At 40.0% G+C, this 16,250-nt stretch overlaps 1 protein-coding gene across 11 annotated transcripts in view; it reads right to left on the bottom strand.

Moving 5' to 3' along the window:
* The window catches only part of malrd1 (MAM and LDL receptor class A domain containing 1), a 99,233-nt gene that overhangs the window by 29,592 nt on the left and 53,391 nt on the right, over positions 1-16,250 (bottom strand). For 10 of the 11 annotated variants that reach the window (XM_082546905.1, XM_082546912.1, XM_082546909.1 and 7 more), the window contains 4 exons: positions 15,327-15,540; positions 14,982-15,223; positions 12,231-12,519; positions 218-463 (listed from right to left, as the gene is read on the bottom strand). In XM_082546905.1, coding sequence (XP_082403031.1) covers positions 218-463; positions 12,231-12,519; positions 14,982-15,223; positions 15,327-15,540 — 991 coding nt within the window. The remainder of the gene's footprint in view (positions 1-217; positions 464-12,230; positions 12,520-14,981; positions 15,224-15,326; positions 15,541-16,250) is intronic. The other variant, XM_082546910.1, reaches the window with a different exon arrangement.

A 16,250-nucleotide genomic window follows, 5' to 3' on the forward strand; every position in this document is an offset into this window, starting at 1 on the left:
AAACATGGTGGAGAGCCATTTGGCCCAAGCAGGTAAAATTTGAAAAATCATTCATTCTGATTATACAAAGCCACTCACAGCACAGATGCACCTGCTAAATTATGCAACGGTGATTAAAGAATCGTTCTTTTTAATGAGAAACGGTGGTAAAAAGAAAAATCCTACAACTTTAAATGTGTACAGAGTTCATAGTGTACCAGAAAATGCAAACTCATACCATACTCATTCATCAGCGTGTGATCATACGGAGGCCGTATGCTTTGGACAGACCCAGTGCCCAGCACCCAGTGAAAATTATCAGCAAGGGAGCTCTTCCACCCACAGCGTCCGTTCTCAAAGGTGCACGAAGTCCCACAATGCTTCTCATCAGTTCCATCGTCACAGTCATCCGTGAAGTCACAGCTTTGCCATGGAGCGAAACACCTGCCATTTTCACAAGGCAGGAAGCCCGAAGGACAGGACCCTGACAATAAAAAAAAAAAAAAAAGAAATACAACTCAGACGCGAATGTTCTTAAATGTAAAGTAGCATGCTTTTTCTAAAATATATGACAGGTCGCCAGTCGTCCTGGATCTTTGGAACTCACTACCACTTCACCTCCATCAGCCAGACCATATTACACATTTTCAATCACATGTTAAAGCCAAACTGTTCAGCATATAAACTATAACTCATATTTTTTATATGTATTATTCCGGGATTTTAAATATTTCTTGCTATTGTGTTTTTTGTGGATCTTGTTAATTTTGTGGAGTCAGGCCAGCTTGAGTGTTTTGAAAAGAGCCAACAAATAAAATTTATTGTCATTATTATTATTATTGAGCGTCCCATAAAATAACACCACCTCTGGATCCAGGGACGTGCAGAGGGGGGGGGCTAGAGGGGCTTGAGCACCCGCCCCTTTCCTGATGAGTGCCCAAAGTGCCCTTTTGTTGAGGCAACTTTTAATTTTTTTTTATTTATTTATTATTTTTTTTATGTGTGTGTGCGTGCGGAGTCCTGTCTGTGCCCCTCAACAATAATATTTAACTATTAATCATAGTTTTGCTAAATAAAAGGATCTGGCTTGCATCAGTCACATGATCACATTTAACCAATGATCGCCCTCGACGGCAGAACGCGCTGGTTACGAGCCGGGAACGAGCTCACAAAGAGCACGCGCATTTTTTGCGGTCCGGAGCTGTAGGAGAAACACGAGTTAACTCAGAGACACAGACTGATGCGACAAACCCAGTAAGTAGGTGTACAGCGCACACTGTAGTGTGTAGCACACAGGAGTATTAGCTTATTACGTACACGTTGGTAAGCTGTCTTGTTGCAACTGACGAACTGAAACAAACGAGCGTGCTGTGTGTGCAACAGCGCGACAAACATTACCTGTCCTTTTATTAACTGCACAAGTAGTGCTGGTCACAGCTGCTGGCTACCTGTGTAAGGCTGTCATGGGTCTGTAGCTCTGTCACCGTTTTAGGGAACATATTTAGTTTTAAAGTAAGTTTCCGGGCTTTTCCTGCCTTTCTGGAGGGATTATATTTCACTAAAAAACGATCTAATATGCATGTCCACATAATAATAATTATAATTATAATATATTAAAAAACACACGCTGTATTTTAAAGAACATACATTAAGAAGCAGATTATATTAGATTTATATTTTAAATAAGACAAAAGATTCTATCTCTACAGTTTAAAAATGTAATAAGCTTTGCCCTGCACAGAGTGGATAGTGAAACAAATGGAATCATCATAAATACATTATTTCATATTTATTACTTCCCCCTCCTCATTGCTTTATTATTGTAGCTCTAGTAATAAATAATAATGTAAGGATGCCCATAGTATATACAGTATTCTGAAGAAGGTCTAAAATGTCACTGTGCGTGCATGTGTGTGTTTTATTTAGATGGATTTAAAAAAAATATTACTCATGATATAACATTGTGCAGACATGGCTGGTAAGGACATGAGGAGGAAACAGTAGGAGCTGTATGAGGCTACTAAAGGCAGGGCTATAACATTTTTCTGTCATCATTTTATTATAGATTAAGTGCAAGAGTTGTTAGGTGTGGATAATTAGATTATAGTTTATTGCAATAGCAAGTTGTGCCTTGTTCTCAGATAGACAGCAAGTGGAGAGTGATATATGAAATGATGGGAAGGAAGGAAGAAGAGAAGCAAAGAGTGATTCACAGGCAGAGCCGAGTTTATGTCACAGTTTTTCGTTGCCTTATGGTTCCAAGCGCTGTCACCAATCTTTGCATTTTGTTATTATCTCATGACACTTGTTTAATCAGCTACCATCTCTCCTGTGGACTTTTTAATGTCTACAGTCTCAGATCAACACAGCCCTGCCCTTCCCATATTAGATTCTTGATGAATGTGTGTTGTTGTTATTCAGCATGGTTCAATGTGCCCCTTTTTAACTTTGAGCACCCGCCCCTTTAAACCTCTCTGCACATCCCTGTCTGGATCGACGCACTGTAAAGGTCAGTGTCGAGCTTCATCTCCATATTCTTCTTATATTTGTCTGTACTGCTATCACATATATACTGTATATATGAACTGTATATGATTTTTGTTTTATCCATACAAAACAGTTATAAGAACCAGACTGCAGAAAGTCACTGCTTCTCACCAAGAAATAATATCGTTTGCAAAACTGAAAACTGTTTTCCAGACACTGTATGTTAATTATGTATGTTCATTTAAGAAGTTTACATGTGCAAAGCTAGCAGGCTGCTGCTGCAGGTTAATATTTAAAGTAAAGCAATTTGTGCATTTCCTAAAACATCCAGCTTTTCTGTTATGAATTACAAAGTGCAATAAAAATGTTGTGCCTAAAGGAGTTTCAGCAAAATAACTACTGTGTGCTTCACCAGATTAGACAGCACCGCATGAGTTGAGCATTAACTTCGGAGCGTAAGCAGTCAACTCAAGAGAGGGGGACCGTCTGCATGTGGCATCGGGGGCTCTTTAAGAGGCTTAGGAAGACAAAAGGGCATGGGGCTATAAGAATGAAACACTGTATGATCTGGTGGCTGGAGAAGGCTGGAATCTGCTTCTTTTGGAGCCAAACATTCCAGTGGGGTCAGTGCTTAGCTTAAGGGAGTGTTACAAAGAGAGATGAGGCGTGATGAAGAGGGGCGGTCCTTGTAATTAAAGGAGAGAAAGGGGTATAAGTCCTTCCTAATCCTTTGTTCCTCTTCAGATGCACAGGACCAGAAGCAATGTGCCCCACAAAGGCATATAGGAAGCCAGGAAGCCACAGCTCCCAGCTGCTCTGCTACGTACTGAGCCTGTAGGTGGATTTATTTCAAAGATCAGCTAACAGCATACTGCTAAACCCACAGGAGTGGCTACCGCTCTGCTCCTGTGAATGCACACTAATTTATTTGTCCTCATTAATTCCTGCTTATATCTTGTTACTTGGATAACTCAAAGAGCTCGAAGGCTGCTGGCAATGTGACCTTCTCACCAGGCTGCTCCTGTCCTTACTTACATACAGTATGTGGGCAGGCGCCTTGAGCGGTATGCTGCCCCCTTGTGCAGCAATGTCATTCAGGTTCAACATTAAAGTTTAAATCTCAGTGAATTATTTCAGGATAGGAAGTTTATTGAAGGTTTATTGAATATAGAAGGACACCCAGGTTTCAGATAATTCACTGGAAAACTGTCCTGTTTTTATCTAAAATATTTATAACATTTATTGTTAATTAGAAACACTTTACTGTAAAATGTGGACCTTTATGAATGAATTTCCATAATACGAACATTGCACACAGCCACTTACTTGACTGCACAAGTATTAAAGAGTAGATGACCCTAAATGTTCCAGTTTGCAGCTTTTATCTTTTACAGAAAGAGCCACAAAAAATATTAAAAAGTTTCGCTTTCACTGCTTTACTAAAGGATTTTAATGGAAAACTTATTTGACTTGTATTTTCCCAGTTCTATTGCAAGTTCAACACAATAGTGACTTGAAGAAGAAGATCGGCTCAAATCTGATTTGCATTTTGTTCTGTCTCTCCTTTACACACGCTCACATTTACATGCAGTCTACAGATGCAAACGAAGAACTCCACGTTAACATTATTCATGTGTGTTGTTCTACAGTTTTGGGTATTTTTTCCAGGCAGAGCTATAAAACAAGTGCAAGTGGAGAGTAAAAGCGGTCGGTCTTTCTGCTCCATCGTGTGATGGTTTTATATAGATTGAAGCTGTGGAAGAAAAAGCTCCCGAGGGAACAGCAGTATATAATTACAGTTCCTGCTGTCTCTGCTCTCATCAATATTACTGTACGTCCTCTGCAGCCTGCAGCTGCTGAGACACAAAGAGAAAAGGTTTCTGTTTCAAGTCTTCTCCCTCTTGTCTCATTAATGGCCACTTGGACTCACCTCACTGTCAGGGCAGCGGTGATACTCCCTGACTTAACCTTCAAGAAACACTTCATATCACCGTGTTCTTTACAATGCCTTTCTTTCCTGTTTTCACACTACTTTATTTGCTTCTTCCTTCTTCTTTCAGAAAATTATCCTGTCATGTTTAAAGGGGGAAAAAAGCATCTTCTGACCCTTTTAATTTTGCTATATGTCTCAAACTAGTAGTCCTATGCACTGGATTTCAGCTCCTTATGGCCTATGTTTAAGCCCTTAACATATATTGCATAGTGTAAACTGTAAACCTTTCCATGCATTTTCTTCCACTTATATGACTCAGTGCTGCAAGAGGAACTGGAGCCTATACCAGCTGCCAGAGGGCGAACGGTAGCAACCAGAGTGTCACAAGGCCAACACAGAGTGTCAGACGACCACTTTTAAGTGTCTACCAGTGTAATTAATATCTATGAAAATAATTAAAAGCAGAATAGATTCCCATTCCAGCATACATAGACGTTCAGTCTGAAAGGATGAGTGACCTTCTCAAGTTTAAATGAAATAATTTTAGACAAGCTAAATAAATAAAGTAGCCACATATTTCACTTATCTTAACTGCACTACTGCATAATTCTGTATAAACAATCATTCTGTACAATACGATAATTATAATTCTACAACTGTTTACAACTGTTTATAACTTGCATATTTCTATAGCTTTATATTTATATCCTGTTCATAGCCTGTACATAGCTTGTATACCCACTACAGCCTGTACATACTTATAGTTATAGCATATTCATAACATACCTTCATACCGTGTACATTGTAACATACCCATAATAGACCCATTTTTGTACCCTCATACCTATAACAGACCCATTTCGGTAATATATCTATATTATTGCTAATATAAATTTTGTAATATATCTATATCATGGCTAAAGCACTTCTGGATGGATGCAAACTGCATTTCGTTGCCTTGTACTTGTGACATGTGCAATGACAATAAAGTTGAATTCTATTCTAAATAAACCTAAAACGCATGCACTTTTTTAAAACCATCATAATGAGAGGAAACTATATAAAATGAGCTGCATGCTCAAGATGGATATATAAAAGTTTCCTCTAAGTCTCAACAGTATGAGAAAAATCACCAAGCAGAGCAATGGAGTAAGCTGAAGGTAAGCATCATTAGCATGCAAACCTGCAGCGACTCTTATTGACACCACACTACTTCTCTAATAATGTCTGATTAATATTGGAGCACAGCTATTCACTGTAGGCACCGAAAGAGACGAATGCAAACAGACAGTGAAACGAAGAGAGAGGTAAGAGAAAGAGACAGCTGTAAGGATAATCCTGCACATCACCATGCAGCTGGATACAAACCCTCTACAGCTCAAAATGACAGGGAGCTTCACAGTTTTTATCCCTTTCTGCTCACAGGCAATCAGATTTTCTCTTCTCCCTCGACATCAGCTGCATCGGAAAGGCAGTACGTTTAATAGGCCAATTATAGCCACAGTGACAATGCCGATAAATCAGCTCTTGTTGTTTTCTCTTGCCTTTTAAAGGGTTCGCTCACAAAAAATGCAAGGGATGCAGAGGAACCTCTACATGCTGAACATCTCCCTAGTCTAAAATTCAAACTATGATGGGTTCGCTTTGGTCAGAGCTTCAGCCCCGAGGTGAGCAAACGTTTCAGAGCATTTCTCCTTAGATTGTTCGTTTTAGTTCAAAACATCTTATTTTTTTATATCAGCAAAACTCCAACTTAAACTGGATGTTACTGTTGAATTGCTCAAAAAAACAAGAAAGGAATGTTTTATATAGGTAATTTAAATTAAGACGAGTGTCTAACGGAAAACCGAAGATACCGAAAAGCTTAAAAATGGAAATGTGCAACGTTTGACAATGTTAGTCCAAAGAAAACCAGCATGTTTGATAGGACACCTCTATTTTCAAGAGCTCTAAATCTGGATTGGTTGAGCTTTTGAGCTCATTTTAATCCAGTCCTCATCAACTCCAGTTTTCACCTCCAAATGAAGGTGGTGTTATAATAACCCAGGAGCCATTATTAATTCTCCGATTGCCCATATGAGCAAACTATCAAGGTGAAAGTAATCAAAACTGTAGTTATCGACATCTTAGTGAAATCTTTTCTGAAAATTCACCAAATAGTTTAATTGGGAACTCGGGGCTGTGCTGTTCCGTTCTGCCTCAATGACAGTGATCTTTAAGCTTTTGTGATAAAATCCTCATATAAAGCAGCCCTAGAGGGAAACAGTTAAACAGCTTTTCACAGAAAATGACTACAGTCCCAGAATTCGCCTTGCCACGGCGGAATTAAAAAGTCATTATTAGAATAGCCGGGTCTTTTAGAAGCAATAATATAAAAACAGCTTTTTCCTGCTACACTCTGGCCTTCGTCTGGTCATTCAGTCTTTTGCAGAAACACGCAGTCCTTTAATTTTGACTGCAGAGCAAACATGCCAGGCATTTATTGCAATACCTCTTGTTTGGCAAGGTGTGCGCCTTGTTGAATTTAAGTGCTTGCAACTGTGAGATCTGGCCCCTGAGTTAATATTGCACTGAAGCTCTCAGAGTTCACCACTTTCATCTAGTAAGAGCAGTGGCGTGCACAGACATTTTGGGGGGCAAGTGCTCCAGGGGGAAAAAAGGGCACTTTTTGCATATGTGGAAAACCTTTTCTTTTTATAATAAAAAAATCGCACAGGTTAAATGCAATTTGACTTTTATTTCAAAACATTCTCTAAAAATCAAAAATCACACCACAAAAAGATAAAATCTGTATCCAACTCTAAACCATATACATACATATTCTCAAGTGTCCATTAAATGGAGTGTACTGCTCTAAAGAAGCATCCTTCTTGGTGCCATGTCTTTGTAGATGTTGATGACCTCGTTGTAATTGATCTCCACATCTTTCTCAATGGCCAACAAGAGGAGATCAGACAACCTTTCTTCTCCACACAAACTTCTTAGTTTATTTTTGATTATTTTTAGCTTTGAAAAGGATCTTTCAACTGTCGCAGTTGTCACTGGTAGTGTTGCGTAGATCTGAATCATTTTGACAAAGGCAGGAAAGATCAGCTGGCCATTATTTTCCCTCAGTATCAGAAATATTTCTCTGAGGTCTTTTGAACTAAAGCTGGAGTGGAAGACCTTTAATTCTGTTTTGAGCTGGTCCTCATCTTCTCCATAGAATTCACAGAGGATGTGGACAGCTTCAATGGCTTCTGGGTTTGGTGGGCCTACCCAGTTAGCATGCACAGTTAAGGGCTGGAAGGACTGAATGATTCTGGCCGTTGGGCTTCCAGTATTGTCCCCTTTGAACCTCCTGTTCAGTTCCCCAGTCATGATGTCCAGAAAGGTGAAATATACACCACTCCTGAAATATGCCTCCACTGACTCAAACTGAGCACCTACTTGAGACACTGTGGTGCTGTGTTGGAAACGCACTGGAACTTTCCGCTTTCTCTCCTGACCAGGCACCACGGTAGGTACTGGAATGTTGAAACTCTCTGCCTTCTCTGATGCACATCTAAATATCTCTCCAAATTTCTCCTCAGACCTCATGGTTTGCAATGTGTGAAGCACACCATCAATTACCTTGTAGGCAGTGGAATGGTCCAACCCTTCTTCCTGCAGAGAATCTGATGCCAAAGCAGTGACTTCGAATACTGGTGTGGTGATTTCCATGCAGAGAATGAACATAAAATTAATGGCATTTCTGTACATCTGAGCATCACCTTGGGCCAGGTTAGGTGGGTCACTGTCACTGATGTCATCAAGGAGCATCAAAATGGCTTTCAAATTTCTCTGAAGTGCCTTCAGTGCTTTTTCCCTGCAAGCCCATCGAGTATCTGACAGCTGCTGGAGCTCCATAACACGTTGTCCAGGAAAGAGAGACTCCTGAAATTTGACCAAGGCAGCATGACGCTTTGGGGAGCCTGAGCAAAAGGCATACAATTTCTCCACCAAGTTGAAAAATGTCACAAAATGCTTGCTGGACTTTGATGCCTCCACTAGTACCAAATTGAGGCAATGGGCTTTGCAGTGAACATAGAGGGCCTTCTCATTGTGTGCACGGATTCTAGCTTGGAGACCTTTATACATGCCACTCATGTTGGCTGCTCCATCATAGCCTTGACCATACATGTTCTTCATCTCTAGGCCATTCTTTTGCAGAAGCAAGAACACTGTATTCTCCAGCTCCTGGCCTGTAGTTGTATCAACATTGCACACTTCGATGAATCTCTCCTTTATTTGCATATGATGAAAATATCGCACAACAAATGACACTTGCTCTTTGTGTGAAACATCAGAGGTTTCATCAAGTAGAATGGAATACATTTCAGCCTCTTTTATTTCACGTTGTATCTCCTTCCTGATGTAAGTTCCTAGTGCTGCAATGATGTCATTTTGACTTCTGTTGGAAAGCAGTGACACCTGGGGCCTTGTCTTGGTGGCTTTAACTGTGGCAATTTTTTCCAAATGCATTTTCAGCACACTATCGTAGCGGGAAAATACATTGACTAATTCACGAAAATTGCCACGGTTATCACTGGACTCACTCTCATCATGACCTCGGAATGCTTGTCCCTGACATGCAAGATACACTGTTAGGTCAATTAATCTTGTCAGGATTTCTTTGTTTGTCTGCCTCTCTCGCTCTCTAACTTCCACCCCTTTTACGTCTGAAACATCAAATGCAGACTGAAGGGCCTTTTTCTGGAAATTGATCCATCTAACCATGCTTGTCATGTGCATCTCTGCGCTGGAGTGTTGTTTGATTTTTTCAAGAGCAGTACTCCACTTTCTGATGCCATCAGTTGTCCAGGCTGTTCTGCTTTTATATTTTTCATCCGAGAGGAAAAGCCGACAACTAAAACAATGCACTGAATTAGCAGTGGGTGAGTATTCCAGCCACACATTAGCAGAAAACCACTGTTTCTGGAATGATCTCCCCTCAGTTTTTGGGTAAGGTATATCAGGCTGACATGGGCCCACATTGCAGCACATTGAAACATATCTGTCATTGCGCTTTATTTTAAATGTATGGATGTGTGTTGGATCTGTTGGGTATTGTAAAGCTGCTAACTTTGACATTATGTGATCGATCTGTTCTTCCTCATTGTGGTCTTCAGAGAGCACTACATCAGTGTCTGTAGGCCTAACTGAACCTGTTGCTGCATTGGTCGCGGCTTCATCTGTTTCTATATCTCCCTCTTCTGCTATGCTGGTAGATGGCATAGAGCTGCTTCCCTGCTGTGACTGACTACAATGGAACAATAATAATAATAGTATTATTATTTATCATAATAATAAGCTTAAACAGATAGTTTTAATAATAACCCATACTGCAAGTCTTGTAACATAGAAATAACTTTCGTAGGTACAAAATAATAGTTAGCTCAATGCCTGCTGATTAAGTTCATTAAAAACTAAGTGTGAACAGCTTTTAAGATTTTTCAATAGAATTAACTGCAAGGAGCAGGTTACATTAAAACATTAAAATAGAACCTGACTCTGCCCTTGACTCTGACCTTTCATCTTCATTTTCCTTTCCTTTCATCCAGGAGAGCAGAGAACTGCTTCCCTGGGCTGCCTGTTGTAGATCCCTTTCTTTCTCCTTTCTCAGCCTCTCTTTCCTAGGCATTATGCTTGCTGAAATTAGTAAATAAATAGACCAAAATGTATGAGAACGAATAAGACTGACTGTGGTCATTACAAGAACAGGGCAGAATGGTCGTTTTCACAGGCAATTGGGAACTGCCTATTTTTCCTTTAGCAAACTAATGTGTTAATGTTGCCAATATGTTACACCAAAAAAAATTAACATGTCTAACCAGTGCTTCTCAAAACTTTTAACATGCACCACCCCCAACACCGTACCCTTCAAACTACCAATAACAACGTCACTGTTCTGTCACAATCAGGTCGGAATTGATGGAGAGTGGGGTTGCCTAAATGGTTTAGGTTACATTTTAAATGTGTCGTTTTTTTGTTTATCCATATGGATGGATGGAGGGGGCAAGCTGGCAAAGTTTGTCATGTGCAGTTTCTGACAGGCTACTTCACAACAAAACAATTGCAGGTTGGTCTTAGAGGGCAAACAGAATAATTTCACTCGATTCATGGGTTACCTGACTGGTTGGGAAGGGAAAGAGCTGCCGTGTTGTCCGCCGTGGCTCCCAGTCGCTATAGTTAGCCTACTATGCCTACTCCAAGTAGTCCTATGTCATGCCGCTGCTACACGCCTCACAACAAATGAACTGCAAGCGTGTTCACGTGACACGGTGACAGTGAAAAAGCGACAGGGTTCGGGTGTCTTTGAAGAAGGGGCACAAATCAAGCCATTATTTTCACACCTTTTTAAATCGCGCAGCTTTAAAAAAAAAAAATCACGTCTTTCAAAAGGGCACTTTTTTGGACTGAGGGCAAAAGGGCAAGTGCTTCAGCACCACCTCGTCTCTATCTGTGCACGCCAGTGAGTAAGAGTACATATATTTAATGTCTCACTGGAATTTGAAGGCCCATATTAATGCATTCTTCACAGGAGGCATTTGACATGATGGAAAAGATGGTGGATGTCAAACCTCTGTGCCCAAAGAGCCAATAGAGACCAAAAACTGAGCCTGTTGTGTTGTTGCACTGGCACATTTTTAGCAGAGCCGTTTTCACTGTGTTTTGGCAGAAATACCAACTTGTTGTTATAGTAAAGATGGAGATAAGCTTATAAAATAGTTTTCTGGGCTTTCTCTGTACATAACTTATATGACGTTTGCTCGGTAGTCAGCTTCTGCCTGAAGCTGTTACCAAGATGGCTGGAGAGTACTGACACTTGTTTTCTAGAAGAACTTTGGTGTAAATCGTGAGAGTAAACCAACTGGGATCAAATTTGAAAAGTGGAGTCAGCTGCTATGGCATGCAATAAGATGTGCTTTGAAAGAGATTTATGCTTTATGCTATGCTTTCCTTCACTCATGAAATAGTCTAAACTACAGTATTCATGAATATGGCACAGTAGTTCTTGTCATAAGCATATTATGTTAGCCATATTTGCAGTATAGCTTGTTGCCTTAATATTTGCTAATGAGTACTAAGAACCATGAGCAGATGAGGTTCTTGTCAGCAGTATTTGTAGCTGTTCCACATTTTTACCCCAGTGTTGGCAATTCTCTCTTATAAAAAGAGAGGATTGCCAAAGTTATTGCAACTGCAGATTTTGAGACTTTTCGCCTGATAGGTGAAACAGGGAAACAGCAAAGTTACAAGGATTCAGTAAAAGTCGTGCCTCAGTGCTGCAGTCAACAAGCATCAAAAGTAACCTTTACTTTAAAGGCAAACAATCTCTGTATCTCGATTGTGTCACACCTTTCACCGTTGCTCTACCGCTTGAAGAGTAACTGCAGGCAAATCCACGTGATTCAAACTTTGAGGAAAAGCAGCAATCTGCTGGTGACCAAAGGAAATGCTTTGAACATTCTGCAGTTACTGTTTGCTTTTCTTATTAGAAAACCACTCACAAACCAGTCAGGGAATACATGTTTTTCCACTTACATCTGGTGGTTGTGTCAGGTACAATATGGCAGACAACTCTCGAGCAATATGTGACGTCACATGAGAAGACCATGATGTAAAACGTTTGTGATTTATAGAAAGCTCTAGTTTATTTACTACCGGTATAAGCAATATATGCACTATATAGTTTTTGGTGGCTTACAGTTTTTCATATTTTTGTGAATGATAGGAGGGTGTACAATAACACGGAAAGAAACAGCCAAGGTCGAAATGAAACATATGTCCAATAAAGTGAACTGCGTACCTGGAGGAGGTGAAGGAGTGTTATCGGGCGATGTAGCTGAGGAAGCGAGAAGGCATCCTGGAGAGAAGGTAATGTCATCCAGGCAGATGTCAACCTTTGGATTTCGGCCTACCTTGCCCTCGAACATGACCTGGAAGTCCCTGGAGCTGCTCAGCGGGATCTCCTTCATCTGCCAGTAGTTGCCCTGATCTCCCGTCAGGGTCAGGAGGAGATGGAGATGGCCTTCACTTTTGCTGAACACACTGAGAGTCCCAATGCCATCTCCAGACATGTGGAAGTAGAAACGCATCTGAGAAAAGGAGGAAAATGAAAAAGGTGTTAATTTAAATAGCACAAAAAAAGATCAATAGTTTAGTAACTGTAATGTCTAACCCTGAAGACTTTAAATTTTTTGATGGGAAATGGGGAAAAATGTTGGTACGGACTAATATCCGTACTGTAATAAAGATGTCAAATAATTCAATCGCTACTATATCTACACTGGTACTCTTTCTAAATAATAGGCTTGGATCTTTCAAAGGTCGCTTGCTTGACACACTGATACCACTTTGTTCTCTTCTTTTTTGTTCTTATATTGGTCTACTGTGGAAAGAAACAAAAAGTAGAGGCATGCTAAGGTGATTAAGTTTTAATCCACTCGGTCTGTCACTGGATCGATGTGCTTTTCCCTTCAGTTGTAGCCTTTATTAAGGCACAGAGAGAAATTGTGTTTTTCCATCACACATCAGTGAGTTAGCAGTATATTTTATGGGCTTTCTCTCCAAATAGAGGCTTGTTCAGGAGCTGTGGCAGCACACCTCCCTCTCTCGTTCGCCAGAGAGAGCATTTCCCCCATAGCACAGCCCTCCCTTCAGTTTAATTGGAGCCTTTTTGCTAACCGTGTGATTGATTGACAGGTCAGGAGCAGGATAAGACAGACACGACACACAGAGCAAACCAGGCAGTCAATCAAGAAATCATTTCCCAGTAGAGCATGGGGCTGACAGCTGGGAGGACACACACATACTACCAACCAAGCATACACACTCATACAAACAGGCTAATTGCCTGTTTAGTTGCATCACGTTTTCAGCTCTAATTGTAAGAACAAGAAGGTCAATATTTAAAAGTCATTTCTTAAGACTAAAACTTGCAAGCTGACAGGAATTTCTTAATTTTAAGAAATACGTTCATGTCCTTCCTAATAAACGTTTTCCACTCATCTCTGAAATACATAAGAAACTAAAGTCAGCAGCTGGTTGGGTTTACATGAAAAGTACATCTCATCTTTACACTTGTTTGAGGACTAAATGACAAGAAAGACTATTTTCATCTCCATCGCCTCTTTATGCTAAGCTAAGCTAAGTTAGCTTAGCTACAGCTAGCTCTTAGCAGCAACTGAGCGTATTTTCCAAAAAGTTGAACTTGAATCTTGATAGTGTGAATATACCAAAACCACTGAATTTAGCTCTTCTTATATATATTAAATATATATATTTTACATTAGTTACTACTGAAAGTCAAACATAAATATATTATATTATACACTGCTGTGCAAAAATTCTCAAGACACCCTTTATTTCTTTATATTTTAATAAGAAAACTGAAGGTAGAAGTAGAGGTTTATTGAAATGTGCACTTCAACACTACAGCCACAAATCAAGATAAAGCCTCCACTGTGTTTTAGAAATCACTGTAAGCACTGTAAGCACATTGGTGGGAATTACAACTAGAAATTTCAAATCTGGATTCATAACTTCATAAGACCTGTTTTCACTGTTTTTGAGTGAAGTTCTTGTGTAATCTGGCATACCTCAGCCTTTTCTTCCTGTTTCCCTTCCACTGACACCTACAAAAGGCATCTCTTGGGTCCTCTGTCAGATCTTTGTTGGATATTTTTCCCCTATTACTTAAAGATATTACTTAAAAATACTATTAATCTGCTGTAGATAGGTTTTCAGGCCAGTTAATTGTTCATTTGTCCTCTATCTGTCCAGTTTCCTCATACTGCATACCATGCAAAAAGATGGCACATTTTCAGTTATTATATCTTTGGGAATCATCTTGTTGGTGCAACTATACAATTTTATTAGTGTCAAACTGTGTTATCTTTGGCATTTTTCAAAGATTCAACAATAGAAATGGGAATAAATTATGCATTAGTGCATAAAGTTGAAAAACAGCCAATGTCCAAAGAACAACTTCCAAGGATCTTCAGGAAGTTTGGAAAATTATTGCTTGAAATCATTTAAAGTATAAGAAAGTTTTGCTGATTGGAAGCAAAATATGTAGAAATCAGTTGTAGTTCAAAGGTTTTGCACACACACAAGTCCCAGACAATTATCTGAATAACATCAATCATGTTGTTATAAAGCAATGTTTCTTAAGAGATCTAATTAGGAATCCACTGACTCACAAAACCCAAAGATGGGAGGATTCAACAGGGCATGATGATTATTAATATATTGTTAAATAATGCATATTTTATAATATTAATTAAAAATACAGTATTTTATTATATAGCTCAAATAATCCATCCATCCATCCTAGGGTTAAATGGAATTTGTGTTAGTGGTCTTGGTACCAGGACACACCTGCCTACCAACCAGCCTACCAGCTCAAATCATGCCACATCAAAACCAATAGAAACGGCCAAATTTTGATGACCTCAGAATTTAAAAATTTAATCTGTGGTAAAGTGTTTTTTAGCGTCTTCATTTAGCTGTATTTTTAATAATTCTCGTACATTCTGTCCTTTGACCTTGACCTGACCTTGCACTGTGAGCTCCTGCGGCTCAGTAGGGGTCCTATTATACGAGCGGTGCTGCCATCTTCCTGAGGAAATGAACTTTCCAAGTAGAGGTAGTGTCCCGAGGAGTTTCTCAGGGTGTGGTCAGTTGATGGCCTAGTTCCAATGGTTGGACTGCTGCTGATCCTCCAATCAAAGTCATCCTCTTGGCACTGGCGCCAGGAACAGAGGTCAAACTCAAAACTGCAGCGTTCAATAAAACCCTCTGAAAGATGGCAATAAAAGAAGAACTCAATCACAGCTGTTCATTTATCAGAAAATTAATCTTCCACTTAAAGTCATCAGCCAAACATTAGAAGAGGCCTCACGGCAGATGTAGGGGTTCTCGTCTGAGCTGTCCCCGCAGTGGTTGATGAAGTCACACAGGTTGTCCTGAGGGATGCAGTGGCCATTTGCACAGGTGTACTGCTCAGGTGTGCAAGGCTGGTCTGAAGGAAGAGGAGGGGAGCAATCCACGAAGCCGACGTCATCTATTACCAAGTCACCCATGTAGCTGATCCCTCGTTTAGCAGAGAATACCACCTGAAAAAGAACAACAGACCCGGGATCAACTCTGAGTCCTCACTTTTTTTGGAGAGGTCGATGCTTAATGTTATCAGGCAAGCCGCGGAAACAGAAGAGCCGATAGCCCCTGTCCTAATGAGTCTTTGGCGTCTAGTGGCAGTCAGCTGATGAAGTGCTCGGAGGGGAAAGGAAAAGGGCACTTGTAGTCTCAAAAAGGGCTCTGAAGGTTTGGTGTGTAAAGCCTTTCAGCTGCTGATTGTACCATCAGCTCTGATCTGACTCTCTGTTCTGACAAAGGTTAATGTGCATCAGTGGGATGACTTCTCCGGTGCAATCAAGCCACCGGGGCAGGCACTGTACTTTTATCTGGGTGTGGCAGTTTTGCCCCTCAGATGAAGACATTGATTATCTCTTGTTTTGAAAGGACAGGCACTTCTCTAAAGATTGCCTTAGGTCAAGTGGCTGTGAAGAATTAAATGGAATTTAAATCATTGACATTTTTTAGTAAAACTCTGTTTTCACTTTGACATGATTTTGAATTAATTTTTGTCAGAAAAAAAGCCAAATTATATTGTCCAGAATTTTACTTATTAAAAACAATAAAAGGGTGAAACCACAGCAAATCATCTGCCTTCATCTCACTCTAGCCTCCTCTTCTGTGGCACCAACTCTTTTCATATCCTTCCTTACTACATCCATGAATCTTTTCTGTGGTCTACCTCTTTCCT

This window comes from Aulonocara stuartgranti (genome assembly GCF_965226115.1).
Source record: "Aulonocara stuartgranti genome assembly, chromosome: 9".
NCBI classification, from domain to species: Eukaryota; Metazoa; Chordata; class Actinopteri; order Cichliformes; family Cichlidae; genus Aulonocara; species Aulonocara stuartgranti.